The 18,457-nt window shown below is 40.8% G+C and overlaps 1 protein-coding gene across 1 annotated transcript; it reads right to left on the bottom strand.

The window, feature by feature from the left end:
* Nucleotides 1–898: 898 nt before the first annotated feature.
* On the bottom strand, nt 899–8,471 carry LOC120531555 (zona pellucida sperm-binding protein 4-like). The gene is made up of 12 exons (XM_039757070.1): nt 8,254–8,471; nt 4,185–4,291; nt 3,991–4,084; nt 3,709–3,870; nt 3,278–3,465; nt 3,098–3,195; nt 2,821–2,948; nt 1,675–1,864; nt 1,457–1,604; nt 1,292–1,370; nt 1,116–1,208; nt 899–1,043 (listed from the first exon to the last, which is right to left on the bottom strand). Exons 1-12 carry the CDS (start codon nt 8,438–8,440, stop codon nt 922–924), a joined length of 1,596 nt encoding a protein of 531 aa, XP_039613004.1. The 5' UTR covers nt 8,441–8,471; the 3' UTR covers nt 899–921.
* Nucleotides 8,472–18,457: the final 9,986 nt, after the last annotated feature.

Raw genomic sequence — 18,457 nt, 5'->3', positions numbered from 1 at the left:
CCAGCCTGCATAGGCAAATATTTACCTGTGTACATCTTCCTCCACTTACACACCACCCTGTTCCTCAGTTTTATGTATGTATTCATTCACCAGTCATATCTACCATTCTCCATCACTTCTTTCAGCTCACTAGAAATCTCTCCATTGCAGACCCAATATGTGAGGCATATGCACCAACATTCACACCTTCATAATCAGTCTGAAAGTTACCTCCGAGAGTGAGAGTGACCACACCCCATTAGGATAACCCCTATCCCATTACTCCTCCCACCCCCAGCATAACAAAAATAAACCCACCTCCAATACACCCAGCCCAACTCCCCTTCCATCTGGTCTCACACCATCAACCTTCCTTCTCCCCATCATATCACCTACCTCCCCTTATCAGTCCAATTGCCAACATTTAAAGTTCCTACCATCACATGCCACCTTCCCCTCAGTCAAGATTAGCCCAATTTCCACCAGGAGCCTGTTGGCAGATAGGCCTGGGTTAACAATGGCTACCACCAGGCCTGCCTGATCCAGTAATTAAACCGGGACTACTGCCCACATTTTTCCAGCAAAATTTTACACTGAATGGCCTTCCTGACCACCCTCCCCACCTATCTGGGCTTGGGACTGGTGCAAAGAAACACTGGTTTGTGGAGCCCACCCACACAACACCAAGAGCAATTGCCCTTTAAAACAAACCCAGAAAGGTTAGGTGTTAGTCAACATTCCTTTTGGCTAGCCCCAGTGTCAAACTTCCCCCACCAAGCTGCAGCTCTACACCAATGGTAATGAAATAGAGTTCCAAACCAAAACTTAACCACCCCCCTTTATTATTGGATACAACTATTAAATGCCTTTATGCATGTAGACAAAGTGTTACTGGACTATACAACTAGGACACTACACAAAATGAAAAACCTGAACAAGTCTTTATTGTTTTAAGGGAACATAAGTGGGGGTCTTCCTTCTGTAGATCAGAATTGGAGTGGCAAAAGCTACTGCCACCACAGTTGCCATTACCAGCACTATCCAAGGATTGCTTCTTACAAACCCTGCAATAAGACCCAAGAGTAAGTTTGGCATGTTCATTCAAGCAGAGACAATTCAGATATCATCCCACTTACAGTTCTGATGTATACTTTCATCTTCCTGGAAAACAATGGGTCCACTGTGGGTCAGCTTTAAATCCCTCATGAAGTCCACATTACGTATGTGCCCTGTAAGTAAATGTAGGCAAAAGTTTAATGCATTGAATCATGCTGCTTTACAGCTGTTTAAGGGGTGTAAGCCACTAGCTTACTTGATTTAGTAACACAGGTAGTTGTGCAAGAATCTTCAGCAGAAGGGTAGCAAGCTGCTGCACTACAATACAGATAGATCTGCAAACAGTTGCAAATGGTACATGCATCACAAAATTGTCATTTATAGCAACAGAATGCTGAAGATTTAGACTTAATTCACTTACAGGATTTTGAGATCCCTTCTTCAGGACATGATCAATAAATGTAAACATTCTTAGCACAAACCGTTTGATCTGCTTTGGGAATTGCACCCCTGTAGTTGCAGTTACAGGGATAGTCAGAGTCAAATATGGGTCATCATGGTAAGAGCATCTGCCAAAAAAAAAAAAAAATTGCTAAAAACCACCAAGAGCAATAGTATCAAGATATGGTTTCAACTTACCCATCTTCAAGAAGATCCCAATGAGGCTCACTATATGGGCTAGGTGTGGAAGTTGCCCAACAGTTATCCAAGACCAGGGTAATATTAGGGTCAGTTCTCCCCAACAGAGCAACTTCAGCATAGACTGGTTGTTGCAGCAACTTTGTTATGGGGTAATCCTGAGTGGTGTAGTAAGACCCATAAGACTCATCTGCAAAAGGATTAGTTATGCTAGATGCTTATTCTACAGGCAAGACTTTTTCCTCTAACAAACCACCAGCAGAGCTTCTACATGGAATCCCATTGTATTCAATTAGACAGGACAAACTACTAATTAAGTGACCTCTAGTTTCATTGGGAGATTTTCCACTTATTTACCCTAACATTCAGGTAAATTTTACTTTTCTATGCCAGCCATATCTGATAGTAATGCTGCATTGTCCCCATCAGTAAATCTTTAGACTCCAGGTTGTAAGCAAGCTTTAAGGCTCCAATTGGTCACACTCATATCCCTGATCACTTAGGTACAGTTTAAATCTGCCTATTTAAGGCAGAGTATCCCAGGACTAAATTCACTAGCTCAGATAGCATGTTCTGCTGCATAAAGATGCAACAGACACCACAAGCTTGTGTTCTTAGGGTCACCATTTCTAAGGAGTTGGGTTGAGAACTCATAGGAAGCATCAGACTGGAAAAGGGCTCTGGTATTGTCCACTTCCTTTTAGTGTATGTCATTGAAGGGCACAATTTGACACCTACTGTATGTCAGTGATCCAACTACAGAGCCTGTTCTACTCTAGTTCAAAAGTTCCAGGGTTAGTGTGGCAGAATAGCAATGTGCATTCCATGAATGGCAGGTGTAAATTGTTCAGTAACTTCTCTAGAGAAATGTGCCCAGTCCTGGACCATACCCATTTTGGATTACTTTGTCACTTGTATGGACAAGTCCAGTTATTTGATACAAATGAGCCTAACAGTTGGACGGATTAGTGCTCTAAATGAGAGGTTCATTTGGAAATCTAAGAAGCTGCTGCTAAAATTTAATACTTAAATGGTCCTTTTGTAGTGTCAAATTGCTATCCATCAATGGCAGACACTGCTGTGGCAAGATGGTCTTTAGAATCAATAGTGTCACTTTAAATTCTAGTTTGACCAGCAGTCTTGTACCTTTTGCAATCCTGAGCTCCATGCGGAGAGGTCCTTGATCCATTGCAGGCAATGGTGGAGCAAGTGTGAAAACCTCAAGTTGTGCAGGCATAAACATAGCTGCTGAATAGTTGCAACGGGCAGTTAATCTAGAAAGATTAGCAAATACATAAAGGCTAGTTGGTAATCTAGCATTTTCACAGGTGTTTATGCTACAGATATAGAACTGCAACTGTATGGTATTATACCTTAAAATTCAACTAAGTTTAACATAAGTCAGTCTATACTTTCCATTTACCTGTAGGTAGTGTCCCGGGTAATACTACCATACTTTCCATGATCTATATTCATAGATCCAGTTACTTCAGTCTCATACACAAGGTTATTCCCCACCATCTGGTATGTGTAGGACAGACTGAAGTTAAATATCGCTTAGAAGATAAAGTTCATGCATGGGTCCCATTAATTCCCCAGTTACCTTCAGCTCAGTTCCACATGCATCCAGGGGAAACTTGAACATTAAGAAGCTTGGATTCTGGATAACAGGATTGCAAGGTGGATCAGTGCCGCCACTTAAACTGACAGAGTCTAGTAGGAGTGCTGGTTTGGTTACATCCTTATTGATCACAATCACCATGTTACCATCTTGTGTGCATTCAGCTTTTTCTGAAATAAAAGTGCAAATTTTGCTACATATTATCAAGCCACCACTTTCAAAATTCTACCATATTGTATTTGACTCGCATGGGCCTTCCAAGAAGAATCTGCCATGTGATGCTACTACAAGTACTGCCCCTCACCTGCAAGGGGCAAAGGCACACAGAGGGCATAAAATGTAGACATTTCCATTAGTACTGTGTAGCTCTAGTATTAAGACTCATTCTAAGCAATTGCATTCAGTCAACTCACCCTGGTTTGAGTAGTAACAGGAGGTGTTCATAAAAGAATCAAAGCAACACCCTTTGGCCAGACAGTCTGTCTCATTTATGCCAGCATCTCCACAAGGAACAGCATCTGAAGCTTGAATGTCACAACTGTATAATGCTTGGTCTACAGACATTCTACTTGTAACTAAGAGTAGAAATTGTAAAATTCATTAAAACCCACTCAAAGTAGTACAGAGCTACAAGTTAGCTATGGATGGTCCCATTCTATTGGGAAGAGCCACACAAACAAGGAACCATTCCTTACTTGGGCAGTTGGTAGTAACATATTCGGTCACATTGAGACTTCCATTAACAGCTTTACTTTCTATGCATATTTTCAAGACCAGATATCCTGAATTCTAAGAGAATGGAAAGAGTCATAAGTTGACATGCTTTTTAATGTGATAAGTTGTGATGCCTTAAAAAAAGTCAAATCTGCACCAATTGGTGCACACTTACATTGGGCTGCCAGCATGAAGAATTGTAAAATATATAGAGAGAATTCCCACCACTGCTCCCACAATTGCTAGGAATATCTTTAGCAGCTGTCCAGGAACCATTAGTAGCTACAGAGAGACAGATGCAAAGGTAAGTGTTGCAAAATGTGTGCCCTTCAAGCATTTCTCAAGTTAAACCAGATTTAATGAAAAATATAATAGCAACAAATGCTGCCGACAAGGATCTCTGGTGAAAAGGTGTCAAAGAATTTAAGATAACTATGCATTTATGGGTACTGTGACTATTCATTAGTTAAATTAATCACTTTAACCCCCTATTTTAATGTGTAATACAAAGAAAAAGTTTAAGTTAGGGCTGAAAATTTGAGCATTGCCCAATTCTAAGCCCACACATCCCAGGAGGTAAACAGTTTTCCCTAGCAGTCAGATTAAACTTGAAGGCTGGTTTAACGGATAAAACAAAAAAAAAAAAAAAAGGGATAAGGGAGCCCTATTCTGTATCATACAAATTACTGACAGCAGGAAGAACCAGCTGTACCACACCCAGGCAAAGTGTCAATTTTTTTTAATTGACCAGAGTCTACTTTTGAAGGTTTGATTATCACTATTCCAAGCCACAAATGGTATGCTGGATGCTCTGTCAATTCTTTGGCACAGTCTACATCACTGTTATTAAATTCGATGGTGGACTGCTAGTTATTGCAAGTGGCTGGGTCTTCCATCTAGAAACAAGAAGTTTACAGCTACAGTACCTAGCCAAGGATTACACTGGTGCAGACAGAAGCTGAAAAGGTCTAAGGATTTAAAAGCTTTGGGAGGCAGTCTGGGTACTGATAGCATCAAAGAGCTGGATATTGGGCACATGTGCTACATGCCTGTTCTGGTCTCCAAGTGTGAGAGGGACATTATGGGTAAAGTGATTTTTGGAGGAGAGAAATCATGTGTTGACACTCATTTGTGTCACTTACAAGGTGACAAAGCACAACCTGCTCATTTAAATGATTACATATGAGTAAATTTATGGCTGGGGTTTGTAGATCAAACTTAAGAGCTTGCATGATACTTTAACAATTCTCTGTGGTATTTGAATCACAGGAGAGATAGGAAGCCTTACACTGATGAAGCATACCAACAGTCCTGTGTGTGCGGGCTTTACTGAGAAAGCAAAATGTGTTCTCATTTATATCCCCCTTTACCAAAGCCACTGAGCAAAGCAAGAAGATTAGAATAAGGCTAGAACTGCAACACTGCACAGATACCATGCCACATTCAGAACACATGTGGTACTCTAGCAATACAGGATTTTAAATTTGGGCAAGTGGAGGCCATTGTGGCCCAATTTCCATTTAGCATTATGCCAACTTTGATTAGTGTTTCTACAGGATTTAGAAATCTCAATCTGAACCAAGCCCAAATAAAGTTTAGTTTATTGGGAGTGCAATCAGACAAAGATGAGAAAACTGAAGGGCTTAACCAGCTCTAGAATGAACACAACATAAGCCAAGCTGTCCAATTCTAAATGTGGAAGGGAGATACTCCTGCACATCTCCATTTGAAATCCAGGTCTTTTTGCAATTCCAAGAGAACCTGGAAAGCAGATAACCCTTACACAAGCAGGAGGTTAAAAAAAGTCAGATATCAAAATCACCATGAAAAGGCAAGTCATAACCCATCTGAGTGTCATATGGAAGCTTATTAGGGTACAGTTGAGCTCAAAATGTCAACTTTAGTCATTAAAAGTAGGTCAAACTTAATCTTTAGCTACAATGGGATTTGAAAAACTAGTAAACTTAAGTAGCATGTTAAATGCTTTGCATGTGTTCTTCTATGTGCGACTCACCAAGTGCTTCTTAAATGGGCTCCTCTGACAGGACACAATACACTGATATCACAGCTTGAACAATTTGAATACCAAGATGTATACTTGATATTTTCAAGATAGGAATTAAAGCATATTAAACATGGGAACACTGTGGCACAGCGATAGTGATGAACTGGCACCCTGTCCAGAGGTTATTCCAGGCTGCTGAGCTGTGTGCAACCTTCAATGAAATAATTTATTGCAGCAGTACCATCACTATCAAACATTAGCCCCCAAATCCTGTCCTTTTTCTCCAAGTAACTGAATTGCCACACAATCTCTAATAGATGTAAAGCCACCTGTAAGCCAATAACACCAATTCAAAAGTTAAGGAACATTGAAATATCTTCGTAGTAGATTTTCCATCCAGGGTCACAACTGCCCCATCAAACATACAGCATGAGGCAGGAACAATCTCTGAACTGGGCACCAGCTAGTTGCTACCGTGGTCCATGTCCTCACATGTTTAACAATAGATTTCAATTCCAAAATTCTGTATAATGAATATGCAGCAAAGTATGTTACATCTTTAAAAATATAAAAAGCCATGACGACAGCACTTGGAAATCTAAAACAAAAGTCAGTCATGTAAATACACACTTTATAAAGTAGCTCAGGTTGTGCATTATAACTGTATTGTAAGTTTAGAGTGAGGTAATTGTTCTTACAAGTACAAGCAGTTCTACCAGGACCACTTTATGAAATGATCGAGTTTATAGCTCCTGGGATTAAACTATTTCTGAACTGTGAGGTCCCCACAGGAAAGGCTCAGAACTGTTTGCTGTAAGGGAGAAATTCAAATAGACTCTGCATGGCTGAGGCAGCATGTGCTTGATGCTGTATACCAATTCTCTTTTTAATCAGATGTTGTAGAGCTGCGATTCCACACATAGTGGAATAAATACTCTAAATGGTGCACTGGGGGTGGGGGGGACAAAAAGGGGGTCACAATGCTAAAGCAGCTATGGTATCTGGAAGTTTGGCCATTCCATGGACCATTATATTGTTACAGGTCAATTACAATCAGATGCCTTAAACTAAAAACGAGGCAGTTAATTTCAGTGTACTTGATAAAACCACATCAGGGATGTGGATTTAAAAAAAAACCAAACACCCACACTGGAACAATAGCACTGTCAGTTTGCAAAACTGAGCAGAGAACTTGCATATGCCAGGGATTGAGCTAGCATGAAAATGTGCATATCTTTATATAATATAAATAAAACTTGTCAAAGTGTGGAAAAGGGAATACACATTTGTGTACACACCTTTATTCATGAGGCACCAGGAGCTCTGCATGAAAGTAACTGTTGGGAGATGCCTTTTCAAAGCTCAAAACTTTGTTCACTTAAGCATGTCATACCACAATGCCATTTAATCCATTGGTTAAAGGCAGCCTGCCCACTAAAAAGTTTTAGTGGTAAGGGAATACCAGCAAGGAGGCATAGGTGGAGGTTGGGGAGAGCGGCAACATTTCAATGTTTCAGTACAATTTGTAAAAACCTTACTGTGACATGCAGTTGTCAAAAACATGTACACATTCTCTAGTCAAAGAAGCCACATCATTGCCAATGAGGTCTACTCAGTCAACCTATAAAATGGTTATTTCAGGGTTAAACACATTGGCAAGTTGGCACAAGGAACAGAAAATTCTCAAGACTACCAGTTAAACCAAATCTTAGAGGGGAAAAAAGCAAATTTTGCTTAACAGTGCATTTATATGTTAGATACAATGTACACATCAGGAACAAAAATGTATCCTGTGTCATTTATACAATCAAGTCAATGTTTTAAAAATTGACAGATTTGAAACTCTATACAGCTATTAAGAGTTTCAATGTTCATATTTGCTTTTATATAAAAGGGATTTTCTTATTTACCGCATTAGTAAGGGATTAAGAAATGCTTATTAACGGGGTGCTCATAGTGGACTTCTCCAAGCATTACGTCACCCTAGATGCCTCACAGGCCGAGTGGTTTATGTCCCTTTCAGAATCATTCAGTTACCAGTTGGTACAAATGAGCCACTTAGCCTATTATAGGCTCACTTCCAAAGTCTGAGCCAGTTATATTTAGCAGTTCACTACATTGCAATACAAACAATTGCAGGATAGAGAGGTCCCCACTCCCAAAACATTCAACATACTGTATCAGTTTTTAATCACATCTAAATTAATAGCCCACAAAAGCGATCCAAAGGACGACTCACCCTGAACGTAGATAATAGATGTCAGCCCCTGATGCGCCGCCGCTGTGACGGTTATCTGAATTACTGATGCGAGGCACACGACGTCAGCTTTCGCGACACCCCGGCCGCCGGAAAAATCCAAGTTAACTAGAAAAAGCGCAAAGAATGCAACGAGTACACGCCGCCCACAAAAACGCTCAAACCCCATCGCTGCGAATCGTTGCGTTGTCAAGAAGCCCGTCGGCCACTCTTTTAAACTGCAGCACCGGGCACTCCGCGTGTCGCGCGCGCCAATTAAGCAAATGAATGCCGGGATTTTCATTGGGCCAGCTGAGTCTCATGAAGGCGCCTTCCTTACGCGCCAATTGTACGAGCACACACTTTGGAAGCATGAAGACTGGAGTTGGACCCACAACCTCTGTGAGAAAAGAAAATAACCAGAAAAGACTGGAAATGCCACCGTGAAAATATTTAAGGCTCATCGGGTCAGCGTTTGGATTTCTGTTTTGTTAATTGTGCATTTACACCCTTTGTGTTTACTAATAAATACACAAAGCAGAGCCTTTTAAATGTGTGATTTCTACTGCGTGTATGCGTCATTCCGTTTTTCAAATTAATGAAGAGGTTTAATTTTTTTTTAGGACACATATGATTGGCCAGGAGTCCACAAGCTGGACAGTCCTCCCTTAATGAAAGAATGAAGAGTCACAGGTAACTCCATGACTCCTTATTTAATAACAAGTTTATCACCTTTATTGGATTATTTTCTTAGTTACTGGAAAAATCTTCCAGCCATCCAGATTTTTGAACTGCTTATCCAGTGGCATCAGAGTGTCAAAGTCCATCCTTGTGGCATCAAGTGCAACTAAGGAAACAGACCTGGCAGGGGCTGCATTGACAGAACTTTGCAGGGCTCCTCCACGCTTACATGTATGCTCTCCCATATTAGGCCATTAAGCATTAGCAATAATAATGGGAGCTTTAGGAAAAGTCCTTAAAAGTGTTTCCTACTGGATAAGAAAATATTTAAGAAAGATATTGCTTAATGGAAAAAAAGTTAATGTAGATAAGACAAATTAGTGCAAGTGTGACTTTAGGTCTATTTTCTTTTTTCATATGCACAGTAAACACTGTACAATGCATTCTCTTCCAGGAAGCAGCATACACAAATTAAACACAAGACAATACAGTTAAAGTGGTAATAGTCAATAGACAAAGTAGTGGCAGCCTTTATAGTGCAAATGCCAAGAGTGTAACATAATCGCATAAATCAGATAGTGAGATTAAAACATTAAACCAAAGACAGCATGCAATACAGATCTCATAATTCAAAGGTTGGATAGAGTTAATGTGAGGAGATGAGGTAATGGACTGGAAGAAGTCTAACTGCCTAAGGATAAAAAGTGATCCAGTCCTTGAAAGTTAAAAAGGATATTGGAAATGACAGAATGTATCTAGAAAAGTATATTATAAGAAATGGAAAAGTTAACCCTGCTAGATTCTTAGCATGTCTTAATCAGTAAGAGAACAGTCAGTCTGTCTATATCTGCATCGATAGGTGGCAAAAACATAAGGGAGCACATACATTTTTTTTTAATCTTACACTAGTTTGCACACAGTTGGTGTGGCATCCAGTGGTTGTGCAGCATCTGTTGGTGAAGAAAGATTCATGGATCTTGACTTTGCTGATGATGCTGTGATCTTCTCTGAGTCAATGGAGGCTCTGATTGGGGCGCTGGAGACACTGAGTGAGGAGTCTGAGTGTCCGGGCTTGTGAGTGTCCTGGATAAAAACCAAGATCCAGGCCTTTAATAACTTCTTGTCTGTTTGTGGAGTGTTGATCTTGTCGAGAGGTTTACTTTCCTTGGCAGTGATATTCATGTCTCTGGTGACTCTTCCTATGAAGTCAGTAGATGGATTGGGAGAGCAATGGGGGTTCATGAGGTCGCTGGAAAGAGGTATGTGGCACTCCCGAAATCTATGCCAAAGGATGAAACTCCAAGTTTTTAGTGTCCTGGTGCTTCCTATCTTGCTATATGGTTGCGAGACATGGACGCTATCCAGTGACCTGAGATGAAGACTGTACTCCTTTGGTACTGTGTCTCTCCGGAAAATCCTTGGTTACCGTTGGTTTGACTTTGTGTCGAATGATCGGTTGCTCATTGTGTCCCAAATGAGGCACATTACCTGCATTGTGAGGGAGCGTCAGTTACGGGACTACGGCCATGTGGTGCTTTTCCCCGAGAGTGATCTGGCTCGTAAGATACTCATTGTTGGGGACCCGAGTGGCTGGACCAGGCCAAGGGGTCACCCACGTAACACCTGGCTGCGGCAGATAGAGGGTAATTTCCAGAGGGTGAGACTGCCTGGGTGGTTGCCAGTCGGGATCCCGAATTGTTTTGTCATGTAGTGGGTGCAGCAACACACTGTACCAGTGCGTGCTCCCCAACTTGTATTGACTTGACTATCATTTTCAAACACTTAAATCTAGTTCATTATCACAGGAGCAGAAAACTATCAAAGCAGCACTTCATGCAAGGTTGGAACTATTCCTGGACAGAGCACCAGTTGTTTTCAAAAATATATTTTTTATTGTGACCAGTAGTCTCACATGCAGTACCATATTACAAAGTAGAAAATCAAGGTATAGTGTCAATGGCTGTAAAAGTGGTTTAAATAGAAAGAAACAGGTTAGGTGCAAGGACATGTTTCCTGGTTTAGGGATGTCTCTTAGGTATCAGAGTGGGGGATGCTACTTGGGCAGATATTTAATACAAATAAACATAATGTTTTACACATAGGCATTAAAAATATGAGATATATTTAAACAATAAACGAGGGTCTGAAACTTGAATGCATGTCCATTGGAAATAAGGACATGTCAATTGTCTAAAGTCAAGCCTGTAAAGAAGCAGTTAAGATGGCTAACAATTAGCAGTGAAGACTGAAGTTTAGTACATCACTGTGGCATGTGTATTTAATAAGCTGTGCACTCATTTAAATTTCCTGCTTATGAAATATGAATTATACTGCATACTCCTGCAGTATCTAGAGATGGCAACAGCCAGAGCACCATCCTAGTTCACCTCAGCTGACTGCTGTATTCATCTCTGTTGACCTTTCATCTTGCATCCCCCAACCAAGCCCATTTGTGAATGAGATATACTTTAGTACAAGTATAAATGTATTTGTGTCATGATTTATTTGTGGTGTTGATTTTGTTGCCATTGCATCTTTGAAGCAGCACTATAAGTGGAACAACCTTTTCACAGTGTGATTCCCAGCACTAAACCTGGTCCATATGAGGAACTAGCACTCCTTGCTGGACAAAAGGGTGTTGGGTCAGAAAGTATACTGTTTTGCATACAAGAGTTTTAATGTCTCTCCAAAGAGTTTCATTCTTAAGATGTATAATACACCTTAAAGGCAGTATAATCATAGGGCTAATGGAACTCACCAAGTTCTTTATTGGTTGGCCTACTACTGTATACTAAGCTGAACACACATGTAGAAAAACATACACACATATAGATATAGTACTTAGGCTATGCAGACATCACAAATAATCAGTGCTTATCAATCCTCAGTACTTGACATGGAGATTCGCTAGATTTAGCATGAACAACACACGGGTGTTCCCAGAAATAACCTAGATCTAAAGGCTGACACACCATGGTCCCCAAGAATAATTTACACACATGGAGACTGATGCACCTTGTGCAGTGCTATCCACCCATCCATGATGGATCACTCCCGCTTTGCTGTCCTTTACTGGGAGCCCGCTCACCCTGCAAACCCCCTTTATGCTGGTCCTGTGAGAAATAATGTGCCATCTACCCAGGTGGTGTAGTTAGTACATGAGTCTGGGGGAGGGGGAGCATTTAATATTAAGAAAATGAAACTTTAAGAGTACAAGAAAAAAGTTTATAAGTTAATAAAACGTAGGTATATTCAATTGAATATAAAGTTTCTTTAAAATAGGTTTTTTATGTCATATTTAATTTTTGTGTAAGAGGATGACACTATAGAAACATTATTTCAGAAACATAAACAGCCCACATGGTCAAACATTTTGACATGTAAAGCAGAAGCAGCAACAACTTAAAGCCTAATTGGTGTTGTAAATCATTAACAGTTAATGACATTTTTCAGCTTTGGTTGCTTCATGTGTTGTTTTAATATTTCGTCATGTCTGGACAGTAATCCTGATCATAGTGGGCAGAGCTCTTAAGATGTCATTGGAGGGATTCATTTGTCACATTGGGCATCTTCTCAGCACTTTGGAAAGACAACATTGTTAGAGGCCGTGCTCCCCGTAGCCCTGGAGTGGTATTGCATACCTTAGCTGAGCCTATGGAAAAAAAAAAAGAGCAATTATGAAATAAATAACCAAATGCACACATTCAGTAATGTATACAAATGAAACATTTGAAAAACTTTAACATCTATATGTATAATTCACTAAGGCAAGACACCCATGGAAAGCATGGCGGAAGGGGCGTAGATTCACTAAGTCGCCGACAAGTAAGATGCCCATGGCGCACGCAGGAAGGAGCCACGCCCACCAACTCCAAGACCATGGATACAACGACAACTCGCAGAACCACGCCCACCAACTTGGACGCGACGACACAGGAAAAACGACGTCATTTATGTTCATCTGTCGTAGAGTCCACATGCACCTCTGAGCCACGTTGACTGTTCATAGAGGCATGTTTCTCGCGGAAGTGAATTGCTATATGCAGCGTGTAAAACAGTTTGCGAGGGGTATCCCATGGGATCCTTAAAACAATCCTTTAAAATTGAGGTTAAAACACAATGAAGGAAGCAGTCTTTAACAACCAATAAGCCCTGTGCCTCTGTTTCATTACCGTCTCACCTGCTTCACCAATGCTGGCCCTGCAACAGTCGAGACGCTTTATCGGCAGCTGACCTTCTCTGTGCTTGACTGGTTCACACAGAGGCACCACATGACCAGGCGGTGTGTATGCTTCGAGAACGAGGGTGGACGCGGCAGGACTAAGAAGAGGCATGTTTGTCACGGATGTAAATCGCTGTATGCGGCGTGTAAAACAGTTTGTTTGTCACAGATATGAATCGTTGTATGCAGCGTGTAAAACAGTTTCCAAGGGGTTTCCCATGGTCTTAGACTCGGTGGCCAGGTCTCTGTCATTTGCTCTTGCGACCGGGCACATGACCAGGCAGTGTGTATGCTTCGAGTGCGAGGGTGGACGCAACGGGACCATCTAAGAAAAATCATGTCGCGGATGTGAATCGCTGCATGCGGCGTGTAGAGCAGTTTGCAAGGGGTATCCCATGGTGTTAAAGTTGGTGGGCGGGTCTCTGTTAGTTGCTCTTGCGAGTGGGCACATGACCAGTTAGTGTGTGTGCTTCGAGAGCATGGGTGGACACGACAGCACCATCTAAGAAGATTCATATTTGTTGCGGATGTGAATCTCTGTATGCAGCGTGTAAGACAATTTGTCGCGAATGTGAATCGCTGTATGCAGTGTATAAAATGCTGTATTGTATGTTGCCCTCTCCAGAGTTACATCTTTTCATTCACCTACTGTCGTATACACAATGAAGTAAGCAGTCTTTAAAAACCGAGTTTTCGGTTACAACGCACGACCGCATACACCATAGCAAACTGTTTTACACGCTACATACAGCAATTCGCATCCACGACAAACATGCGTCTTCTTAGATGCTCCTGCACTTTGTACACACCCCCCTCCCACCTCGCTACTACCGTGGTCGGGTGTCTTGGTGGATTATATATAGAAAGGCAGCCAAAATCGCACAGAGCAATGAAAAGTCTATGTGAGTCACAGGTGCATCTGGACTGTGCAAAGACGACAACCACTCGAGTGACGAGTTGGAGGTGGGCACATGAGCAGGCAGTAGATACTGGACGAGAAATCAGCAGACTAGCATGACGGAGGGAGCGGAGTGGACGTCCTTCTCCTCTCCTCCCGTTCCAACCTCCGCGCCTGAGCGATGTCCACCCCCATCCCTCCGTCTGGCAGGAGAAGGCGCGATGGCGGTCCGCCAGTTTTCAGTCAAGGATGATTGTGTGTTGGTTTGTTCCGTGCATTGTTACAATGTTGCTTTTCTTGCTGATTTATTACATTACCGATTTTTCAAATGTTAATTTCCTCCATGTGCTTAAAAATCATTAAAAAACTGGCCTGATTATGTGGCGTATGGTACACAGCGGGTTGGGTAGTTACATATAAAAGATTTATTAAATTATGAAAAAATGCATGACTAAATAAAAGTTGTCCAGGTGCATGAAAAGCTGCTTTAGCATTTTATTTAATTTCAAAAATGTAGTTACTTTTAATCTCACTTTTGTATGTTTTCTTTCAAAATATACATATTTTTAAAGGCTGTTAATATTTCATAGTGGGACCTTTTTGGATGGTACATTTCAGAATAACTTATTGTTATTTAATGCCACTCGATTTATTGCAAAAGATCTGTTTTCATGCCGTTTTTTTCATGTAATTATCTTTTATGTATATCATTTATATATCATTGCACTTTTCATGTGATTATTTCTTTCATAGTTGCCTTTGTATTCATTTCCTTTTGGTACAAATGCCTTTTCATGTGCTCCTGCCAATCATGATTACCAGACTCATTTTAATACACCTGACTCTAATGCTCTTTCTGATTTGCAAGTAGCACACAACCAAATTTTAGAGACCAAAAGGGTCACAACAGTAGAAAAAAATATTACCAGATGTTATAAAATGGTTTCCTTAACTCAAAGGAGCTGACCAGTTAGATGACAATTTACCTTAACACTACAAGTCTAGTTGAAAAGCCTTATCTTCCTGATTTTTGAAATAGCTGTTCTATATCATGGGACCATCCAGCTGAATGCTTATGTTTCCTTTTTCCTCACTCCTTTTAACCCATTTTGAAAAACTGCTGGTTTCTGCAAAGCTGCAATGGGTAAGCCTGCTGTTTTTTTGTCATTCCAGTAATAGTGTGGTATTAATTTGTATTGTTTTGTATTATTTTAATAAAGTGTTGTGTGCTCATTATGGTTTTATTTTCTAGACCTCTAACAGTTTGGGATCGGTCAAACAACCTATCTGAACCCCGCGGCTATTCCTCTCTGTCATTGGGCTGATGCTTTGAAACTGTACACTTTCAAATCATCAGTTGCTGTCCTGATCACATGCTCTTGCTGCATGGATTCTTAAATGTAGGCACTTTGGGGCCCATGGGATTTCCCACCCATTCCTTGCAGTTGCTGTGCCAGTGATCTCCCCACACCAGGGGCCTTGTGCATAATGCAATGCATAGAATTCAAACTAAAACATGATGTACGGACAAAAGCGGAAATGTGCATATGCACAAAAAATTTCAGATGCACAAAACCATCCATACACCAACTTCCACATACTTCCGCTATATAAATCTTGGTTGGTGTAAAAAGTAACACTCATGCACGAGCCCCACCCCCACTCCTCCCAGAATTTTGCATATTTTAATATGCAAATCAATATAAATAGCCCCTTAAGTTTAGCGTTTTGTGAAAAGACAATGGCAAAATCACAGGGAAAATAGAAGTATTTTAGCGAATACCGAGTGGAGGCAAGGAAAAATGTACTATTTGTTGGTTTAAGCAGTGGTATAAGCAACAAAAGGAAGTTGGTTGAGTCACAGAGTGATGGAGAAACTCGAAAGTTCAAGTTCAGAAAGCCGCACATTGCCCGAAATAAAAAAGAAGTGGTCAGATATCAAAGTCGCTGTGAAAAGATGAATCATTGCCCACCGTCTGAGTGTCATACGGAAGCATATTAGGGTACAGAGAAAAGAAAAAAAATAGGGACACATTTAAAAAAAGGTCCAACGTGTGCTAGATGCTTTACAATGACAATTCTCTCTGTTCTTGACACAATCTGCAGTAGAGCTTTCCAGTCAGCTGCTGTAAAGCTGCGATTCCACACTGAGATGCAGTGGGTTAAAACACTCATAGTATTTGGAATAGTTTAACCATTCTGTGTACCATTATATGGTTATGGGCTGATTACAATCAGATGCCTTAAACTAAAAAATGATATGCGGTTAATGTCGATGTATTTGATAAAGCCATGTCAGGGATGTGAATCTAAAAAATAAAGGGAAGCCACACAGGAACAGTAGCACTGCTTTGACGCTGGGTGCTGCCAGTTTGCAAAATCGAGCTGAAAACTTGTGTATGCTATGGTTTGAGCAGGTATGAGAATGTGCGTGACTTCACGCTAAATTTAGTTTTTATACATCGCAATGTGAGTGTGGAAATGGGCATACAGAATATTTTTGTGCATACATGAGTCTCCTGCTGTCATGTTTTCAAATGCCCTCCTAGCCATTCAGCTATCTGTGTGTCAACTGGCAAGTTGGATGGATAATTGTCTATGTGAAGTCTCACACTAATTAAAAAATGGACAGACGTATACATACACAGAAATAAAGAAATGGCCAAGAAGGAAAAAAGTTGAGGGCAAACAATTATTAATCCACTCTGTCTTAACACATATTTTATCAGAAAAATAAAATACTGTATGCAATGGAAGAAGGGGAAAAAATAAAGGCAAAGCTCAATTTGTTGCAAATTTTTTTCTTTGATTCAATTTTATGTAAGAAACCAAACAAAATAAAACAGAACTCAATCAACTGAAAACATAGCAAGTGGAATAGTTTGTTCCAAAGGCACTCAGCAATCCATTCCCACTCAAAAATGAGAGCTAACAGAGTCCCACCTAAAACATCCTTTACATTGAATACAACACAAATGAGACAAAAAGGTCTAGCGCAGGCCTGGCATGTTTGTTTTAGAATTACATGAATGACTGGCAGTGCTGAGATGGCCCTAGTGTGTGTGTGTTTGGTTCACCGTATGATGAACAGGCAACCTGTCCAGGGATTGCTCCTGCCTTGTGCTTCATGCTTCCTGGGACAGGCTCCAGCTTCCCCATGATCTGCTATGGATAAGTGGATTAGGAAAATGGATGGATGGATGGCGCTATTGCAAAGTTCTGGAAAAGATTTTAACTGAGAATTTGATTTGTTGAAATAAAAAAAACATCACTGTCCCACTGAGTTATCCGAGTAGATGGTGGATTGAGTTTGAGAGAAGCACAGTAGTGTGGGTTAAGATATTAAAGCTGATTTTAAAAAGCCCACTTACATCCTTCTTGAAATTCATATGCTGCTATAAATGTATAAGGAGTGATTTGCAAGAATATTGTTTAGAAAATAAAAGTTTCTGAAACAAAACTATGTACCTACCGGGGTCAAACATATTTGAGAAAGAACGTGTAACGGACTAGAAGCAGGTACCCGATTGGTTCTAAGGCATAGCCATGCGAGGGCGCACTCGGAGCACTTCCCAGGAGAATCGTAAGTGTCCACCGGTTAACTTCGCACAAAATTAGACCGCAAAGAAAAACAAATAGAAATGGTGTGCAAATGTTAGCACTAAATCCGAATATCTCAACAAACCCTGGATACGTCAAATACTAGAAATCATATCACTATCATATTCACCGGTCCGTCTTTCCTTCTCATTTGTTTTTAGGGTAAGCTGTCAAATATCAAGAACGACACGGGCTCCTCGCACTTCATTTTTTTGTGGCCACTTATTCAGCACTTAGTCGCGTCACCCGCCGGCGCCAACACGATCCAAACTTAGGTCAACCACTATACCTTGCTCGATGCCCATGAAAATGAAGATTACTTATATGCTAAGGACGGTCATTTGACACCTCCCCCCCTTTAGTCTCCGCCCCATTCCGCGTCCTTCTAAGAAGCTATTTTCCTGTGCCATCCAGTTTGTCCAAGTAGATATTCAAGCCATGCACGTGTTATTGGTATTGCCCCCATACGGTGACTCCGCCTGTCGTCTTACAACGCCACGCCCATTCCCGAATTGCTGACAAATGCAAAAAAAGAGTCCAGAGGGTACACCTACCCCAAAAGTAGACGTCATAATAAGGCATACCAGATTGGGCGTTTTCACAGACAATTGTGCGCGAGAAAATGCTTTTGATTGGACTATTTATTTTGGGCTGTTTTTCTTGAAAATGTGCGCGATTTTGTAAAGCCTAAAATGCTTCTTTGCATTTTCACGCCCCTTTAGCCTATGAAATAAACGTAGTAGACCAATCCTGGACTAGATTTTTTATGTTTGGGCGAGATTGTGACTGTAATTGGACAATACAGT

Source organism: Polypterus senegalus, chromosome 6, assembly GCF_016835505.1.
Source record: "Polypterus senegalus isolate Bchr_013 chromosome 6, ASM1683550v1, whole genome shotgun sequence".
In the NCBI taxonomy this organism is placed as follows: domain Eukaryota; kingdom Metazoa; phylum Chordata; class Cladistia; order Polypteriformes; family Polypteridae; genus Polypterus; species Polypterus senegalus.
The sequence above is the reverse complement of the archived record's forward strand: the minus strand, read 5'-3'. Positions and strand labels throughout refer to the sequence as shown.

What these genes read in the sequence shown, in the direction of transcription:
- LOC120531555 (XM_039757070.1), bottom strand. Translation starts at nt 8,440, where the DNA reads ATGGGGTTTGAGCGTTTTTGTGGGCGGCGTGTACTCGTTGCATTCTTT. An exon ending in TGTTACTACCAACTGCCCAA is followed by an intron (nt 3,871 to 3,990) that starts GTAAGGAATGGT and finishes TTCTACTCTTAG; the next exon opens with TTACAAGTAGAATGTCTGTA. An exon ending in TGGGATCTTCTTGAAGATGG is followed by an intron (nt 1,605 to 1,674) that starts GTAAGTTGAAAC and finishes TTTTTTTGGCAG; the next exon opens with ATGCTCTTACCATGATGACC.